This window comes from Chrysemys picta, chromosome 1 (genome assembly GCF_011386835.1).
Source record: "Chrysemys picta bellii isolate R12L10 chromosome 1, ASM1138683v2, whole genome shotgun sequence".
In the NCBI taxonomy this organism is placed as follows: Eukaryota; Metazoa; Chordata; order Testudines; family Emydidae; genus Chrysemys; species Chrysemys picta.
In genome coordinates, this window is record NC_088791.1 from 92,544,198 (window position 1) to 92,564,842 (window position 20,645).

Consider the following 20,645-nt stretch of genomic DNA (forward strand, 5'->3'; position numbering starts at 1 on the left):
GGAAGTCTTACATAATGTGCTTTGTAGTAGACCAGTTTGGAGCTGACAAAGGCTTTGATAATTGTGTCAAGGTCTGTATGAAGGAGCAGGGGAGCAGAACAGCTGCCTGTGTTCTTACCCCAACAGCTAGGTGCTATCTGCTTGATGGGCAAGACGGGCTTCCTTACCGTGCTCCTCCTGCCACATGGGGTCCTCTGCTGGCACAGTGTTTGCAGGAGGCCCATAGAGCAGTGGATCTTGTAGTTATGTCTCCTTTGAGATACATGGAACAGCTCATACCTCTCCAAGCTATTGTTTCAGGCTAGCTGCAAACTCATGCAGACATCTCTACGTTACTTACATTTGGGTTGTGTTTTCAAGCTTTTCTTCAAAATCATAAGGACTGACATTTTAATTTCTTTAAAAAAAAAAAGAGCTAAGATTCTGAATTCATCACATGATTCCAGGAGCTGGAGCCTTGACACTGCCCTATAACGCCTATGCCTTAATCCAACTCTAAGGAAGAAAGATTGCAACTTCTTAAACCAACCATAGATGGAAAGCACTTCAGGACCCCATTGCTCCCTAAGAATCCAAGAACAGTGGTGGATTGAGACCATAAAATATTTTTGCAAATGTTAGACATACCTGCCCAATATGGAATGAACAGAACAGCAATATATGTAATATTTTGCATCACTAATATCTTTATGCAGAATTACTATGAGTGGATAATCCCAGAAAACATTAAACAAAGTTCCAGTTATACCATGTAGCCTCTAGCATTGGTTTGTATAGATCATAGATATTTTAGCTATTTTCTGTGGTGCCAAATATTCCTGTACTTTGTTTCTAACATTGTATGAGACAGCGTACAGGGCAGCAAATGTGACATGGTGGCTACTTGCATTTTGTTTTTCTTTTAGAGATTAATTTGAAATCTCAAAAGGTACAAGTTGTTCATGGAAGAGCATAAAGTTTAGATCCAGCATAAATCTCTCTTGTACTGCACGATTCACCAAAAAAAATGAATACACCTCTACCCCAATATAACACTGTCCTCGGGAGCCAAAAAATCTTACCGCGTTATAGGTGAAACCGCGTTATATCGAACTTGCTTTGATCCGCCGGAGTGCGCAGCCCCGCCCCACCAGGGCACTGCTTTACTGTGTTATATCTGAATTTGTGTTATATTGGGTCGCGTTATATCAGGGTAGAGGTGTACATATGTTTACAAAAAATCTTCCTGACTTCTGGAGAACAGGTGAAATCACATGCAATCTGCCCTGAAGATGTTGAATGTTGCCACACTGGGCTTACTGTTGCTTGGAATCAGGCCAGTGGGACAGGAAGTGGCTGTGCAGGATGGACAACTGGAGGACAGGAAGTTACAGACAGATTATGTTTGATCTCTTTATAACTCACCACAGGAACTTCGCAGTTCAGCAGTCTCATCTTCTTAAGCCATTTTCATTAGGCACTGATTTTTTTAAAAACAAAACTTACAAAAAGCACTTACATTTACCGCATAAATATTTATACTGCACTTTTCATCTTCAAAGCACTATATAAACATTGACTAATTCTAACAGCACCCCGATGAGATTGTATGTATTATTTTCCCCCTTGTATAAATGAGACAGCTGAGACAGAAGCTAAGGATAACATTTTCAAAAGACTGTGCAGACAAAAATGATTGAGTGTATAAAAAGGATTGTTGACTCTTCTGGGCACACGTAGCATTTTCAGAAAGTGACCACCAGGGTCCCTGAGTGTCCATGCCCTTTCCCACACCTTTGTCCTTCCTCTTTGTTCCTCACTCTCACATGGGCGCTCATCTGGCATTTTCAAAAGCTCTAACAGTGATCACACACAAATAGCGACTTCTGCTCTATTTGTGCTTCAGGTAGAACTAAACACCTCTCACAAAGATGCAGCACTCAAAAAAAGACACCATCACACACTTATTAAAAGACAACCAAACACATTACAATTTTTCAGAGCAGCATAAGGAGATAGCTCTACTGAGGGGAGAGACAGAGGGAGTGTGCTCAAGTCCCCAGCAGGTGGTTTTCATCATTGGGGAGAAGGGTCAACCACCAATGGGCCCAACCCCAGGGACACAAGAGGCTGCCAACAGCACTGTCAGTTACATGTACAAACACAAAAATACATAAACAGCTATGGAAATCAACACAACTGAGAAAGGGTAAAGGCTCAAAAAGAGCTCACAACAAACATTTTTGCTGTTGTTTGTGAGATGCTACAATAATGCCATTGTCTAAAGACTTTGATATCTTCTGCTTCTGAGAGTATCCATTCCACTTGAGGAGGTTTCAACACTGCCCGTGTTTCCCAGACATAAACTGGATGGCACATGCCATGTGGGTGAGTCAGTGTACCTGGAGTAGGAGCCAAAGGCAGAGATGCTTAAAAGATGCCCCGGGGAGAAGACAAGGGTGTCATGGGGGAGTAAGTCAAGCGTACACATAGGATACATTTGCATCTCTGGATCTTCAGTCTCAGGATGGTGGAATCAAGACTGAAAGGGGATAAGGAGGCTATTGCATGATATCCCCTGTTGGTGGCTGTCTGCAAAATGGGAGCCAATACCACAGTGAACATGGAAGATGAAACCTCCTGAAGCAAAGCCAAGAAGTGCCTTACAGCTCAGTTGACTGATTGATTCACATTTACTTTGGCTTGTTTAGTTTTCCTGCAGGGAAGCTACAGACTCCTGAACATTCCCATGGATGTTAATAATTCTACTTTTGCATTGGTAAATTGCCTGAACAAAGTCTCTTCAACTGTATTCCCATGTGCCTAAAGTGGAAGGGTGATTTGGTGCATCATCATCCTCACCTAGGTGGAGGGGCATCTCCTTTTATTCCATTCCCATCACCTTGCAAGAGACAACAGAATTGAGACAAACCTAATAGGAGAAAAATTCTGGACTACCCTCGGTATTGATTGCTGCAGGGAGATTTTTAGGTCATCAGGAGGCTACTGGAGGAGCCACATGCTCACAGACAAGCCTGTCAGTGCTGTCATCCTCCTTTGTTGGTCTCCTGTGGGAACACCACAGAGGAACATGATTTATGGATGTTTGAGGCAACCCCTCTCTCCTACTGGCTGGCTAGCTGGCAGAACAGCAGATATTGGAAGGGCACAGAGGAGGAAGAATCATGAGATGGACAGCCACCCACTCCACCTCGATCAGAAGAATGCTGGTGACTAAGGCTGATAGGGTGGAATGTAGAATTTCCAAGGTGCCTGCCGAAGTGTTCAAACTATGTCCATACTCTCCGTCCTCTGGCTTTTAAAACAAAACAGAGCTTCTCCACCTTGTCAGGATCCTTCACAAATCCAGCTCCTGAAATCCCACAAGCTCAATTCTTCTGACAGTCAACAATGCCTCAATTTCACCATCTGTAATGTGGGGATAACATGGGCCTCATGGGTAGTGCAGGGAGAAGAGACTGGTTAGTTAATGGTTGGTAGAGAGCCATGTATGTGTTCAATTAAATAATTAACAGTTGCTTAATTATTTCAAGGCAGGAGACTCCTAGCAACCTCAACCAGTGAAGGATTCTGCACAAGAAAACAGACACTCACAGGGTCAAGGTGGCAAAACAGGCCTTTTTAAGAGGAGGAAATGTAGCTATTGTAGCAGCAACAGCTGGAATTGGCAGGCTTGCCCAATATGGGTTGGTCAACAACAATTATCTGTTAATCCAAGAATAATGATAGCTAGCTTTCTTTCATCTACAGTACTGAAATGTGAGACTCATTCTCTTCTCCTCAAGGTTAAAATTAATCAACCTTGAAGGGGAAATGGGGGACAATATAATAGAGGGACCAGAGAACTAATCCACAGGGATCATGAAGATTGCCTCTGCAATGGTAGGGCCCATAATGCTATTTCTGCTATCCTACCACAATGTCCCTGGTGTGAAAGCTCCCTGTTTCCTGGGGCTAGTAGTTTGAACTGGCCCTAGATCATTGCTCCATCTGGGGTTTGCGGTGTTGATGAGAATAACCGCTCTCAAATGAGTCTTTATACAGAGCAAACAAAAATCTACCCGCTCAAAGTCAAAGACTGCAGTCCAATTAAGAGAAAAAAATATTTCCAAAACAGTATATGAATTTTGTGATGTGGCTGCTCTTAGGGTTCCTTCTCTAGGACACATCTGTCTCAGACCTTAACTCCCTCTCTCTCCCTTTCCTCCAGGGGGGAAAAAAATCAAAGTAGTATGCCATACCTATCCTAGTAGGTCAGCAGTAAGTAACTTCTTCCTTTATAAGGTATCAACACCTGCTGACAAACAATTCTGCCACTCTTACACATCTGCACTCAGCTCAAAAAAGGCCCCAGACACTGAAAAACTTGTCACTGCCAGGACCTGCATTTGCAACCTTCTGCTCATTAGCACTATAGTGCTCTAGTGCAGTGGCTCTCAACCTTTCCAAACTATTGTACCCCTTTCAGGAGTCTGATTTGTCTTGTGTACCCCCAAGTTTCACCTCACTTAAAAACTACTTGCTTATAAAAAAAACAAAAATACAAGTGTCACAGCACACTTGCTGAAAAATTGCAGACTTCTCATTTTTACCATATAATTATAAAATAAATCAATTGGAATATAAATATTGTACTTACATTTCAGTGTATAGTATATAGAGCAGTATAAACAAGTCACTGTCTGAATGAAATTTTAGGTTTGTACTGACTTCACTAGTGCTCTTTATGTAGCCCATTGTAAAACCAGGCAACTATCTAGATGAGCTGATGTACCTTTGGTTGAGAACCACTGCTCTAGTGCTCAGCAGCACATTAGTTACTAAGCTTAACCAGCCTCAACAACTGGCCAGAGAGGATGTGTAGAGATCCCAAGGCAGCATAACTGGAATAGATCTACTGTGCACATGGTACTTCCAATGATTAAACTAATACCTCAAGCCAAAGCTACTGGTTATCAGAGACTCAATAGTTTAATTTTACTACACGAGAATGAGAAATCAGAGAGAAGCCAATGATCTGCAGGGGATTTTTTTTAAGCAGCATTGAGAGACTAAAAAATGTCAATTTAAAAAGAGATTTGGTGGGAATTTAGTACTTGGGAAAGGTACGAAACCAACAGCCCTGGAAACCAAAGTCATTCATTTATAGATCTAGCACAGCATAGGAATGCTAATTTTCCTAAAGTACCACAATATGCCTTAACTCTAATGTGGTAGGACCATATTTTGTGATAAGATTTTCTCTCTATGGTCATTTGAGTCCCTGGCCTTTCTGCTGAGACTGTAAATAAAGATGCCGCATTATGATTTTATTATATGGATGGTTGTCAACTGGGAACTAGACAGACCAAGTTTAACATAGACCACTACGTAGTGATCAGACATTAATGACTTTGGGTCATATGACCCCAGGCTTGATTTCAACTGGGGATCTAGAAGTGAAGGTCACCCAGTTTTAATCTGCTCATTCACCGCCCCATTTGTGGGTTTGAAAACAATTTTAAAAATTGCTTGGTGAGAAATCAGGCACACTGACAAGGCAAGTTGTATGGGAAGTTCTGTCTTGTGGAACACAGGATGGTAGTCCCCAGAACTGTCACTAACACTAAATTGACTAATAAAAGCCAGTTGGCTTCCCTTTGAAAAGGATCACACCCCGTTCACAATCATTTCATTCATGAATACAAGACAAAGTTAGATAGGATGTTCCAACAATATTTTATTTAAGAGTATACAATATGGCAGCATTAAGATTAAAGCAAAAAACAAGACATACCGGTATGTATAACTGATTTACAGAATTCCTAAAACAGACCCATTAACAAGAGCCAATTACGTTGGTGACAGAATGGTAAACTTGGTGACCATCTTTCTTTAGTGCCCATACCTGAAAATACAAACATTTGTTATGTTACCATGCTTGTTATTTTTATATTGAATACCAATGTTGATTTTTTGGCACCAGCTTTACTCTCATGATAATATTTAATCCAATTAACATGCAACATACAAATATATATTTCAACCTCAGTAGAAATAGCAAAAAGCAAAAGGTACCTATTTAACTTTTTCCTTAAACCTCCCAGACATTAGTGATTAATTGGACGAGACTAAACAGCTCATCATTTCATGGACTTGTGACCCTATCATCCTAATCCTCTGCCCAAACTGCACTTCTCAGGTCTGTCCTTGGTGTAGAGAGGCTGGAGCATGTCATTACCTCTTATACATTACTAGGCTTGTGTAAAATGTAAGCCAGTTCATGTCTCATACTGGTACCTAGGCATCTTAGTCACTAGCCAAACAGAATAGCTGCCCCATGGGTCCAGTTTTCAATTTTGGCTGCCTTAAGATGTTCAAATCCTGCACTTTGGTGCTGAAGTTGTCACAGAAGCAGCCATTTACACAACTGAGTGCCAATTAATGCCCAAATATGGGACTGAGAAATTTTAACACTCCTGCTTTAGAAGTCAGGACTCAGTTTAAAGAGAATGCTCTTTTTAAAAAAATCTGGGTGAATCTGTAGCTAGCAAAGTAAGTGGTTAATGGATAAAGGATTCAGTTAAACCAGGCACAGAGTGGGGTGGGAGCTAGGTAAGCTTCTTGATACCATTTTCAGCTTACTTCATCTCCAACCCAATCTGTACCCCCATATAAATAGGTCAATGCCCCTCAATCCTAATCAGCAGCTTCTCTGGCTCTTCTAATGATGGGTCTTTAGGCAAGGCCATCAGTCTGGCTCATTTACTTGGTGGTTCTGCAAGCACTGCAAGCAAACATCCACCAAGCCAAGACAGTTAAGTTAGTTTTATTCATCTGTAACCTTAATAGGGTTTTAAAACAAAACTCAACAATGCAAGGTCAGAGTGACCTGATGCAATTTTTGGCATCTTGACAAACACAATACCCAGGTTTTGGAGCAACGGATTTAACCCAGGTTAGTTTCTGAACCCAAGTCACTCATGTGGGGCTCTGCTATCAGTGAATTTCACTTCTCTATGCTCTCTAGAGAAAATGTCGATGTAGAGCTCCAGTTTATAACTGCTCTCACTTACACCAGGACTATCTGGACACCCTTCAGAGCCCATCAACTCTGTTAGCAAAGATCGCTGTACAGTGCCACAGAAAACTCCTCCCAGTAGGAACAGAGTATGCTGCCAGACCCAGAAATGAGAAAGATACCCAGGTGCTCTATCAGCAAGATCTAGCAGAGATGAACAATGCCTAGCACTCATCACAAGAGCCAATGGATGGGCAATAGCATGTTCCATGTTGGGAAAGGCACAGGATACCTACTTTTGGAACTCCCATTCTCTGTTGTCCAGCGGACACACCTGGCGAGTCTTAAGCCAACGAGAGATGCAGTGGAAGTGGAAAGCATGCTGAAAGAGAAGGTCCATGTTACATAGTTTCATAAGGTGCTGTTCATGAATTTCTTAATACAGAGAAATTAAAGCAATGACAGAGTCACTATAAAAAAAGATACACAGTGTGTTTGTAAACAAAGATGTGGGGACCTGACTGAGCTCACTGATAAATGGCAAGGAAGAGGACGGTTTTGATCTGTTTAGAAAAGGAAGGGAAATATCAATGAAGTAGTAGCAGAGAGGCTGTTTCACAGCTGATGCCAAGGCACATGATTGATTTCTGACAAAGGAGGGAGAGGAGGGTTCAGAAGCTGTCAGTACTAGCAGAGCAGAGGCCGATAGAGACATGTCTATGGAGCAAAGAAGAGGAATTTCATAGTGGACAAATATATGAAGAACCAGAGGACGTCCTGAAGGGCAGGAATGATGGAGATGAAGGAACAGGCTGAAGGAGGCATTCTGCAAGTACTCTGAACCAAATGAGGTTTGAATACAAGTGACTTTGGGAGGCCAGAGAGAAAGCTCTATTACATATTTGCTGCAGACACTGTCCTGCTTTCCCCATACAGCTCCTTAAAAATTAGAGTCCCATTTGTCTGTACCATTAAAGGCTTATGTTGGGAATCCCAGTTCCAGTACTCAAGTTCCTCAACATGTTTAAAAGCCATCATTTGATCTCGCTCTGTAGACAGATACAACTTTGTTTTTAGCCTTGTTGAGGCACTATCTTGTTGTACCACCACCACATAGTAGTTTTTGTAATGTAGCCAGGTCCAAGTCTGGCAAGAGTAGTTTCTTCATGCAATTCTTTAAATGCTACCCTGGACACAGTGGCATGCCATGACACTTTAAGTCAGGCAAACCGTGCCACACCTCCAGGCAAAATAGCATCCTGCATGTGTTGTACCTCACACATACAGTGCACGTGGTCACGCTGTGTGCAGGATGCCATTTTGTTCTACAAAAATGCATCCTTCATGTGCGCTCGGGGGCTGGACAGAACTGTTCTGCAGGCAAAACCAGTCCTCGGGCATGCAATGCATGCCTTGCATACATACACAGTATGCCCTTGCCAGGACACGAGGTGGTGGGGAAATGCTGATTTGCATGCTTGAGTCTAGAGACATGGCTGGTACCCTGTCTGAAGGACAGTGATGCCTCAGCAAAATGGGAAAATCTGAAATTAACTGGATCAAACAATTTGGGTCTCTCTTTTTAATACAGAAACAAACCCTCCGGTCAACAAAAATTGTCCCTTCACATAGGTTTGCACATCAAGAGAAATCAATCAATGTGTGGGCATCCAAATAACACTTTGTTTTCTGATGGTGGGACAACTCCCAGCTATGAGCCTGTCCCTTGAATATTCAGAGATACTCACATCTCAAAATTAAATTCCTACAATATTGCCATGCAACAAGGTACAGAGGTATCTCTAGCCTTCACCCCTTCCTTTTGTGCATTCTCTTTTTCCCAGTCTGTCTTGTTGTACACATTCCCAACTCTCATTTTTCCATTTTCCTCTTCCCTTCTTCTAGTCATCTCAATGTCCCAGGAAGCATCCAGGGTTTGAAAATTCTTTCCTAATAAATGACTATGAGACCATCTTAATGGATTAGCTGACTTTCTCTATTCTGATTTTGAGTAATAGAAAAGAGGAGACCTAATTTTTTCGTAATAGCTCGTTAGTGAAAGCAGTTTGCCTTACATTGCAGACACCCCATGCAACAGTACACTCTTCAGAGGTGGCCGATGCCTGGTTAGCTTGACATTCTATACCTGTAGAAAAAGATTAAACACACATTCAGAAGTGGGACCCTTTCTACTTGTAACATCAAACAGTCCTCTTTACTACAGTAAATGTGGAAAAATATCCAAGCTCTTTGTTCTGTTGGACTTATTACAAGCAAACAAAGTGTTGGAAATCACTGGGTTTAAGTAAGATTTTTTCAAATTGGGGAGGGAGGGACTAGTCAGGGACTAGGGACTTCATTAATGAAGACAGATTTTTCTGTCCACTTTCTTAGACTGGGGGGGGGGGGGTGTTACTGTGTAGGAGTACCTATATCATCTACCAGTGAAATGTGTCTGCTTGCCAAATTGTAAAGATAAATATTTCTAATTTGGTCATACCAAAGTCTGTTTGACTTTTGAAGGGTTTTTATTTTTATTAATTATTATGGGTTATTGTATCAAAATTGTGAGAAAAGATTTAGTTAAGAGGAAGATTTGTTATTCAAGATTCTCTATCTGGGACTGACCTCTCCCCCTTGTTCAAGATATTTGGTTTGTAACTATCAGTACTTGTGCAAACTTATTCATGTAGCACAGAGCTTGGCCACATCTTGCATGAAAAGATGTGACTGTGGAAAGTCTTAGGTTCAAAATCTAGGCCATCTCATAAGAAATTCAGAAGAACCGAACACCTGGCTTCTTGCTGCTGACCTTTCAATCTTGACACCAATGGAACTGTGTCCAAATTCTTTAGTAGCTCAAGAAGATGGAAGGCATTCAGGAGGCTAACAGAGCTTCTGTTACTTGGGAGAATGACCCACTGGTTTGGAATTTGTCATTTCAATGCCCAGACTCAATCTTATATAGTTTGAATTGGGAAGCAGGAGGACATCCTAGGACAGGAATAGAGACAGCTGCAACAGCTTTCCTTTGGCCAATTTGGGGTGGCAAATTTAAAAAACAATAATATTTTAATCAAAATCACTCTTCCTAGGAGCAGAAGGGGGGACCACAGACTTTATTCAATCATCTATGAGCCAGTGTCCGTTCCTAGTAATCTTTGGCCTGCTTTCCTCGTGCAGAAGAGTCTTGCCTTTGCATTCCTGCTTGAAATTAATAAGTCAACCTAGGAATAATGTAGGTGCTTGGATATCAGCTAGTCTACTTCTTGGGGGTTGGGGACCATTCCAGATAGTCTGTTGATGCAGTGTCTCCATAAGACCTCCTTATGTTGGGGAATCTGGCAGAATCCATCCTGAATTTTATCTTCTTAGTGGAACTGTTTAGACTCTCAAGGTCTAAGATGGCGGAGATTCCACAAGGTCTTTTTCTTACTATGGATACTGAATAGATCTCTGAGCACCTTTCATCTTGAGAGAAAAAGCTCAATCACCCATAGTTATAGGAGGTGAGAAATTACTTTCAGGATAATTGTATGCAGATTTCTCGAGACTGAAAAAATGAAGTAAAGGTATATGGAAGAGCCTGATGTTCCACAGAGCATCTGAATTGCGCAATCACCAATACATCTCTCCAAAATCAACTGAGACCTACGCTCTGAGAAGTAGGATATCTTGCCCTAACCCTATTTCTGCATGGAGGTAAGATGACTCTAGTCATACTTACGGTTTGGTCTGTACTACCTTCCCTCAGACATTCCAGAGGTAATACCTACATCCAGAACAGGAGTCATCCCTTCTCTGCTACCTTTGCTAGGGGTAAGGATTAAAAGAACTTCTGCTCCTTCCCAGACTTTGAAAAGCGAGGAGAAAATGCTTTGGTATGTCCATAGTATTGGGTATAACCCATCAAGCTTCTCTCTCAACATATTCCACCTGATAATTCTGAGGCACAAAGGATTTACTTTGAATAGTTATCCATTTGTCCAGGACTTAGACCAAAGTTGGCACCTGCTCACTAAATTAGCTATCATAGCTCTGTGTGTCCCTCCCCAGCTCTGCCTTCCCCCCCCCCCCCCCCCCCCCGAGTCCATGGTTCCATCAACACAGTATAAAGATTTATTTTATTTGTCGTCATTTGTGGCAAACTCTTCCTTAGTGTTGGATAGGAGATACTTATCCTTGGTTTTAGTCTGTTTGTCTTGTTTTGCTGGCTTGATCTTGATGGCCTCTTTCTTCCTCTTGCCATTTCAAATATTTCTAGGGGAAAGAATCTATCCTGCTTCTCTGGCTTGGGGTTATGATCTTTTGCTCCGAAGGAGAAGTTAGAACTTGTGGAAGGTGATTAGGATCTAGAACACTTTTGCCATTTTGAGGTGATCATGGTCATCTACAAAGTTCTGTCTCAGCTGGTGTTCTGTCTCAGGCTAATCTGTAGGGATGTGTATGTTTTGAGCTCTGGTGGTCCGCATCATTCAGTATTCGAATTGGAGAGGAAACGTAGGGAAAAACTTCCCTGAGCGTCCAGATCTTCCGCTTGGGAATAGGATGGGCAAAACAGGACACCAGATTCCTCGGCAAATAAAATTACTCACTTTAAATACCTGAAGTAGGATCCTGGAGCTTTTCCCTTTAGAGGGAGACAGGATGGGGGTGGGAGAAGGATGTTGAAAGGAGTTTTGGACTTCTTCCTGAAGAATTGATGATCAGCAAGTATGGTCCATATTGCAGAGTCCCAAACACTTAAGAGGGCAGACCGCTTGAAGAGACATCTCTGGGGGAGCCCCAAGCTGGTGTTGATGGATGCAAAGGCCCCCAAACTAGCCATCCAGACTGAACTCCTTCCCTAATAGGGCAAGTTTTGGCAGGCTGGAGGCAATCATAGACATACTCCCATTCTTTAGCTCCCAAGGCAACGTCCTTGCAGATGAATCACCTCTTGACCTTCTGTTTCTCCACGTATCCAGCTCCACCATGACAGACAAGGGGTTAACAAAGGAAGAGAAGGAGCTCCATGGGTGGCTTCATTCAGGGAATGAATCCTGAAAATTCTGCCCCCCTCCCCCCAAAAGCAGAGGAGATATCTGCTGGCTGCTACCCAAAATTAAACTATAAAAGCAGAGATTATAGTAGATAACCTGGGAGTGCTCAACTACTTCTCTCTGCTAGTGGCAGAGAATTTGAAGTGAAGGCAAAAGGGGTGTGGCAGAGACCTGGAGTCTTGTGGACAAGCATGAGCTATTTGTAGTATTTGAAAGAAGTGCAGCCCAAATGTCTTGCACTAGGAGAGTGGTCAGGATCCCACAGTAAACATGTATTTCAGCATTTCTCCATGAAGAGCCCCGCTTTTGTTTCCCCACACTATTCTGGCAGCCTTCGGAATTTTAATATGGAAAGAGAAGTAACCCAAGATTCAATTTTCTCCCTAATAGTTGATGACCGAAAATAAGGCATGGTTCTCCTTTATTTGCAGCTATATTAATGGGCCTCCAAATTAATACTTGTTAAGGTGTGGCTACCCAGGAGAGACACTTCTTAGAGTGGCTCCTTTTTGAGCAACAGTATTGTGAAAATACACACTACATGGTATTCTCTTTCTCCCTGCGAAGTTGCCTTCTAGAACTATTCATGACTTCAGCTACTGTACTGTATCAGAAGTCAGACATGGAAGAAACAATCAAGCCAACTAATCACCTTATTACTAGTGCAGATCTGTTTCCTACAAAAAGTTTTCTAGGGCTTCCCCAGTCCAGTTTTTAAAAATTGGTACAGGAAAGGATTCCACTGCACTCTTTGGAAGACTATTGCAGTACTTCATAGATTTCTATTGGATCATCTCAATATTTAGCCTCATTCTTCTGCTCAATGTCATATGATCACTTCTAGTTATAATCACTTCTACCATATTTCCTTCCTGCATTAATGTTTACACCCTTCAAATATTTGTAGACAGTTATGTTCCAGGCTTAGTTATCACATAGTCAAACTAGTCACAATTAGTTTTTAGTCTTCTCAAATTAATCCCTTCAACCCCTTAATCATTGTCTCTCTCTTCTCTGGACTCAATCTTGTTTGTATATATTTTTGTGGTTATGAGATGGCCAAACCCAATACAGTATTGCAGGTGCAGCGTCACCAGAGCTGCACAGAGAGAGGCTTCTTTAATAGCTCAATGTATGCAGCCCAAGACTGCACTAGACTTTTTTGCTACTGCATTACATTGCATATTCATTATAGGAGGAAGCTGGTAATACTGCATATCATTCATATTGCCTTACGTTTCTTATTATATTTTCAGTTGCCTATAAACGTTGCCAAACCTTACCCATTTAAGCTGAAATTTTACATGGCAGGTGTCTACCCCAGGGCGATTTCTCTCTCCTTGGGGGCAGGGGGAAGACTACTTTTTATATTACGAGATAACACTGCTCTACAGCCAAAATGCTTCTGAAATAAATGTAGTCAAACTTTACTAATTCTGGGTCACTGAGAACGAAAATGATGCTTAAAATTGTTGATTGGCTCTAGTTTTCAAGATATGCTATTGGGTCAGTATATACGACCCTTGACTTGGGAATGGCGGAGGATAAGTGAGTTATAAAGGGAAAGGATCTCAATTTAAACCAGAAATGACTAAAATACATCTTTGACCGGATCTATGAATAAATCTATGACTGGGTTTGGACAGTACTTGCTTTTTAGGCAAAACAATGAATGATGCAATCTGAAGCTGGTATTGCGTCATACATGATATGAATTGCATCATGTTATTCCTAGAAGTCATGGATGATGCAATCATAACGAAGCTTACATCACTCTGCTGAACAAATTGCCCTATATCAGCTCTAGAAATCATACAGTGTTGTGCTCTCTTATTTGTCAGTGTTTGATTTTGCAAAAGGACACATTTCTGTTTAGCCAAATGTAAGCAGAGATGCCTCGTACTTATGTGAAAAGTGCAGATAACTTCTGCTATGTTTGTGGTGAAGTGACTTTTGCATGACAAAAGCGCAGTCTAACCACTATGGTTAAGAAAGCCTATCACCTTTATTTTGGCTGCAAAATTGGAGATCAGGACAAGAGGTGGGCCCCACACATATGCTGCAACACTTGTGCAACGAATCTTCGCCAGTGGTTGAACAGGAAAAGGAAATCTATGCCTTTTGCAGCGCCAATGATTTGGAGAGAGCCAACAGATCATACCAGCAATTGTTACTTCTGCATGGTGCCTCCAGTTGGGAAAGGTGTGTCAAAGAAGAAAAAGTGGACTGTTCATTATCCAAACATTCCATCAGCTATACGCCCAGTACCCCACGGAGAAGGACTGCCGGTTCCTGATGCACCAGAATCATTCTCACTTGAGTCAGACGAGGAAGAGGAAGAGGATGAAACTTCTGGTCCTGAACCATCAATGTCACAGGACCCACATTTTCTCCCATCCTCCTCCTCTGAACAACACCTCATAACACAAGGTGAACTGAATGACCTTGTCAGGGATTTGGAACTACCCAAGAGTAAGGCAGAGCTGTTAGGCTCCAGACTACAGCAGTGGAATCTCCTGGCAGGTGATGTTAGGGTTTCCATGTTCCGTGACCGTCAAAAGGATCTTGTCCCATTCTTCTTCATGGAAGGTGATCTTGTAGCCTGCAACAACATTGATGGTGTGATGGCAGCCCTCAACATCGTTCACGATCCAGATGAGTGGAGACTGTTCATTGATTCATCGAAGACGAGTCTTAAAGCTGTTTTACTGCATAATAGCAATGTTTTGCCATAAATTCCAGTTGGTCATGCAGTCCATATGAAGGAAACCTATGACAACATCAAACAACTTTTGAGGTGCATAAACTATGACCAACATCAGTGGCAGCTTTGTGGCGATTTGAAGGTTGTTGCTCTCTTGCTTGGTCTGCAGACTGGATACACAAAGTACTGCTGTTTTCTCTGCGAATGGGATAGTCGTGCAAGAGATTCCCACTACATCAAGAAAGATTGGCCACTCCGACAGTCATTGGAGCCTGGGAGGAAAAGTGTTCAGCATCCACCACTTGTTTTACACATCAAGCTGGGTCTGATGAAGAACTTTGTCAAGGCCATTGACAAAACACAAGCAGCTTTCAAGTTCCTCTGTGGAAAATTTCCAAGGTTAAGTGAAGCTAAGATAAAGGAAGGTGTCTTTGTTGAGCCTCAGATTCGTGAACTTCTTCAAGATGATGCATTTGACCATGCACTGCGTGGCAAGGAAAAGACAGCATGGAAAGCCTTCCAGTTAGTGGCAATACATTTTCTCGGAAACAACAAGGCAGACAACTACAGGTTGTTGGTGGAAACCTCCTCAAGGCATACAAAAGCCTTGGTTGCAACAGGTCACTAAAGATACTTTTTTTGCACTCTCCTCTAGATTTTTTTCCACCGAACTGCGGAGCAGTGAGCGACGAGCACGGCAAGCGATTTCACCAGGACATTGCAACAATGGAGAAACGCTATCAGGGCAAATGGAGCCCATCAATGCTTGCAGACTATTCCTGGACAGTGACAAGAGATGCTCCATTTAATGAATACAAGAGACGAGCCAAGAAGCGCCGAGTAGACACTGAATAGGACTAAACTATGTACATAATAGTTTTTTGCCTTTTGTTTCATAATAAATTTTATTTATATAACCCTTTTGCTGATTCTTATAGTGTTATATAAACAGGACAGGTGAAATATTATCGTGTAAAGCAACCATAAACACATGAAAAGACCTAGGTTTACAATTTATGATTAAAACTCTATCTACACAATATACATAGACATAAAATGTAAAAACTTAAATATCTTAGAAACAGTAGCCAGTTGTTTTAATTGTCATATTTGAAGTCAGCACATCAAAATACATAATAAATAGCACATTTTATCTCTGAAGCAGATGACTTCTCAAAAATTGTAGACCAGTGTAATGAACAAAGCAGGACCAGCCTTGGAAACCTGTTCTCATACATTCACCTAGAGGATGCCAAATATTTGTCCATCTACACTAAGGCGGGGGGAGCAGTTAGATTTTGTGCCTCTGGTACCACTCTCGATTCTGAGAATCTGTTTTTGTACCCATTGTGTAACTCTCTGGAGAATTGATATCAGTGACTGATCTGTGTGTGCATGTACATTTCAAGTTTGAAATGTTCAAAACTGAACTCCAGTTTAATACCCTTCATATGGAATAAATGTTTTGATGTTTATTTGTAAAATTAAGCTTATTGTAAGTGTTCCCAGATAAAGCAGAGCAGACATTTAAGGGTAACGTTTGTATTGTTCAAGTATTTATGTTTGTTTATTCTATAACAAAACAATCCATGTGTCTCTGGATAGCCACCACACAATTCCAGATTATTATACACAGCATGAGGTAGCTAATGCTATCTTCTGTGGAGTGATATCAACTGAAGTTAGCGGTCTGATTGGATTCTTGGTGTGTCAGTAATTGTAGAAGTATTGAGTGTCACAATCTTCACTGGTTTAATGAAACAGTCAATTTGGGTTTTCTAACTAGTTCAGTTTATGCATGATTCCTGCCCCCAAATAATCTCACCTCTCCTTTGGCCCCTCAACATTACTCCACCTCGCCACACTTCTTTCCAAATCCCTGCCCAGCCAACATTGGCTCCTGCGTAGCAGTGATATACCAATTTAATTCCTCAATTCGTCCCTCTTTAAAGTGGGGGGAAAAGGGAAATGTGGTGGTGAAGAAGGTAAGAGATTGAATCCTGGCCTTTAGACATTACCAAAACACAGGCTTGCAATTTCAGGCTTTGAAAAGAATCTGACTGTAAGAGGTGATTTTGGCTGTGCATTACATCTGTGAGGGAACTGCCATGTCTGAATAGCCCTAGTGCCTGTAATTTCCCCCCACTCCATTTACTTACACAGATCCATGATATGGTTCCTGCAAATGGCACAGTTATCAACCACAATGTCCCAGGCCCAGAGAGCTACTGCATTCCACTACAAAGAGAAAGAAGAACACATTTTCTGTTGAATTTACAGTATCTGTCAGAGGATTCCTTGGCCCTCCTTCCCTGTTACACTATTCCTGAGATCACAGCTCTTCAGAGCACAGATGGGGAGATCTCCTTGAAAACCCACCACCACCACTCTTTGGAACAGGTAGAGTTGCTTAGGAGTAATCAGACACTACTGAATCCACCCAAGACCCAAGCACTTCCTGCCAACCCAGGAAACAAGAGGAATTATTTATTACACAAGAAATATAAATATAAAAACAGACTCCTAGTTAGGAAAGAGGTTTATTTACCTGCATACGCCAGTCACTCTTAAATATAAGTCCCTTATTTTTACAAAAACAAATGCAACTGTTCGTATTTCTGTTCAAGAGACCTGAATCACATATTCAGGTGGGTCTTTTGCTCCCAGAGCCATATCTTTAGGACTGATGGACTGGACGGAAAGTGTGCACGTTACTGGAAGTCCAAGCCAGATGTCCTTGACAAAAATGGAAACTACCACTATCAGCAGTAGCCCTACCAATAAGTCACCACTGCGGAACAATGAGAACCAATTACTTGAGACAGTTTATATGCCACCCTACATTGAAGTCCCTTATTTCAAACACAATGGGAGCTAGCACAAAGGACTGCAGGGCACATCTGAGGATCCAATATGGGTGTCTGAATACATTGGGGGGGGGGAGGGGGGGAAGAGCGCAGCTGAGAATCCTTCAAATCTCATCTTTTAAGAAGTGTCACGCGCTCCCCCCCCCCCCCAAAAGGGACTCTGGCTTCCATGATCACAAAAGCCTACAAGAAGAGGGTCTGCTATGCATTTAAAGTGACAATATTTGGGGGGGAAAAATCAACACAAGATTGGAACCCTTAGCCAAATGATACATAATTATAACAGAAAGTGCATCCCATCCCCTTCTCTGCCCCCCAAAAAGATTAAATTAGAAGACACTTCATAATTATACAGGATACCAGAACTCGCTTGCCTGACATTGTGGGTGGCAATTCTAACTTATATTACTGCAATATAATCAGTCTAGAGATTATTGTCTAACTCCCTTTCCAGTAAGTGACTGTTCTCCACATTATATATTTTCCTGTATATAAGCAAATCAAGTGATGTTTCCATCACTTCCTCAGAGTCCATCCTACCAACAGATGTCACCATTAGGAAGTGTTTCCTGATACTCAACCTAAATTTCTCCTTACTTGCTCATTATAGGTCTTTGTACAACATACTTTCCCTCCCGCTCAGTGTTTTCATGCTGCATAAACTGCAGGCCCAGATTTCTGACCACAGCTACCATTAAAGTGTTTTTCTAAACTGAGAAGTAACAATGTAAGCTTGTAAAAACTTTCTAACTCAGGAGAGCTGATGTATCCAAGTCACAGCTATTAAATTTAGAGATGAAAATCAGGATTTTATTGCTTATTTTACTTCTGTTAGGTCAGTAAAGCCAATATAGCTACAGGGGAAGGAAGATGATGATCCATTCAACTACGCTACAGTTAGAGAGTCTTCATTTCTGGTGATGTTGTATCCATGCCCACTGGGCAAAGCTGGAGTAACCAACAGGCCTGTGACTAGGAGCTCTGACTAGAGTCACGAGATCTCTGACATCATGTGTTGCCAGAGGAGAGCATGTAGGACAAGCTTCACTCAGCATGAGACAGTCTGACCCACAATCAAACTCACACATTCACATACACTTCTGGCGTGGGGCAGCCACTACTGCTGTCACTCAGGTGTCAAAGGGAGATTATGAGAGGTCCTGAGCACTCTTTTCACTTTTGCCTAGTGGAGGTCTCCATGGGCAAACTTCTCACTGGGTTGACAGGAGAAGCCTCATCTCGCAGGGCCAGCACCTGGGCTGCCAGCGCACCCCTGGCTTCCTGACCCTTCGTTTTGGGGTTTGAAGGGCAGAAGGAAATGAGACAAGACGTTCTTCCTCCTGGATGGGCCCCAGTCAGCTTCGAGGCAGAGTCCGGGGGTGGGGAAGAGGAGCTAAAGCCACTGGCAGAGGAGCAGGAGCGCTGTCCAAGGGCCCCCTGCGCCACCCCGAAGACTAGATCGGGGTCAGGAAGAAGGAGCCTTCAGCTAGGCGGCAGAGCTACCCAAGCGAGAGCTCCCACGTCCTGACATCACCAAATTAAGCGGCAGCGAGGCCCCGTCACGGGTGGCTCCGTGTGGGGGCAGGGCCACACCAGAGGCCCCAGGCAGCCGGCACGCAGCCGTGTCCCCCCCGGCCACGCCCCGCAGCATCGCCCTGGCAGAGGGGGCTGAGCCGAAGCGTCGCCCCGCCCCCATCCGTCCCCGCATGCCACCGCCCAGGCCCCTGTAAGAGAGCGGGCGCCTCCCTGACACAGCCCCGCCCCTCCGCCCCTCCCCGCACGCCGCTGTCACCCGGCAACAACAGCGCAGCTGATTGGCTCCTCCATCCCCCACGTACAGCGACCCCGCCTCAGCCATTGGCCCCAAACTTCGCCAGAAACCCAGAGCCCCGCCCCCGCTTGAGGAGTGCGGAACCGGAGACCCGGCCCCTGAGGAGAACAAAACCCGCCCCCTCCTCGCCCCGGAGTGACCGGCCCGTTCGCCCCCATCTCCCTCCGCAGCTGTCAAGGTGGCGCCCTCCAGAGACCGCACCTTCTTCACTTCGAAGCGTTTCTTGCTGGCGCTGCTGTTGGCGCCGCTCGGGGTGTCCACATCCATCGCCGCCGCCATTTTGAATACACGATTCCAGGTCCCCTTCGTGCGCATGCGCGGGGCTGGAAACGGAGACGAAGACTCGCGACAGCCTCCCTTTTCCCTTCCCCTCGCCCCTCCCCGCACGTAAACAGGTGTATGCTGGGGGGGGGGGAGGAGATGAGAGCAATGAAGCGTCACATGACACTGGTCTCTTAAAGGCGCCGGCCAGGGCGGAGCCCAGAGTCAGCCTCCCCCCGCCCCCATGACAGAGTTGCGCAACCCGATGGGGGGAGGGGCTGGGTCCGGCAGCAGCAGCTGCAGCATTTAAAGGGAGACGCAAGACTTCTCTCCCGAGCGGCGGAGTGCTGCTGGGGGGCCAGCCCCGCCCGCTCGCTCGCCCGCCAATCTGCGCGGCCCCGTCCGGCCCCGTGGCGCGCGCGCAGCGCCTCGTCCGCAGCCTTGGCCTGAGGCCGCGAGGTGCGCGAAGCCCGGGCGCGCTGCAGGCCTCGCTCGACCCAGTGGCTCGGGCTGGAACCGGCCGGGGCTTTATGCGGCAGGGCAGAGCCCCGCGTGGCTACCCCGTGCCGGCCGGGTGCCGCTAGACTCGCGTAAAGCCAGGGCTAGGCCGGCCGCCTACGGGCGGCTGTTTGCTGCTCTCAGCTCCATGGCGGTGACCCCAGCGACCCACAGGAGATTGCACTGGGGCAGCCACAGGCAGGACTTGGCCCGCTGCCTCCAGCTACAGAAATTCAAACTAAGTGTCTCCTTCCCAACAAATGTAGCTTGACACGGTCTTTCATAGTGTTAGTCGTCAGGGCAGCAGGGAACAATGCGGGTCGGCTAGCGCTCTGTGCTACCATGCATGAGACTACAGTGTCCAACTCATTTTCAGTTGCGATGCTTCCACCAGTTAGTGTTGACCTGTCCCAAGGCTCATTCTGTCCCTAACAAGCATTTG

General features: G+C 44.0%; 2 protein-coding genes across 2 annotated transcripts in view; one reads left to right on the forward strand and one right to left on the reverse strand.

The window, feature by feature from the left end:
- The window catches only part of SLC25A17 (solute carrier family 25 member 17), a 421,378-nt gene that overhangs the window by 239,640 nt on the left and 161,093 nt on the right, over positions 1-20,645 (forward strand). The gene's annotated exons all lie outside the window — the stretch shown is intronic.
- RBX1 (ring-box 1) lies at positions 5,700-19,804 on the reverse strand. The gene is made up of 5 exons (XM_005302563.4): positions 19,646-19,804; positions 16,906-16,984; positions 9,076-9,146; positions 7,297-7,382; positions 5,700-5,887 (listed from the first exon to the last, which is right to left on the reverse strand). Exons 1-5 carry the CDS (start codon positions 19,757-19,759, stop codon positions 5,875-5,877), a joined length of 363 nt encoding a protein of 120 aa, XP_005302620.2. The 5' UTR covers positions 19,760-19,804; the 3' UTR covers positions 5,700-5,874.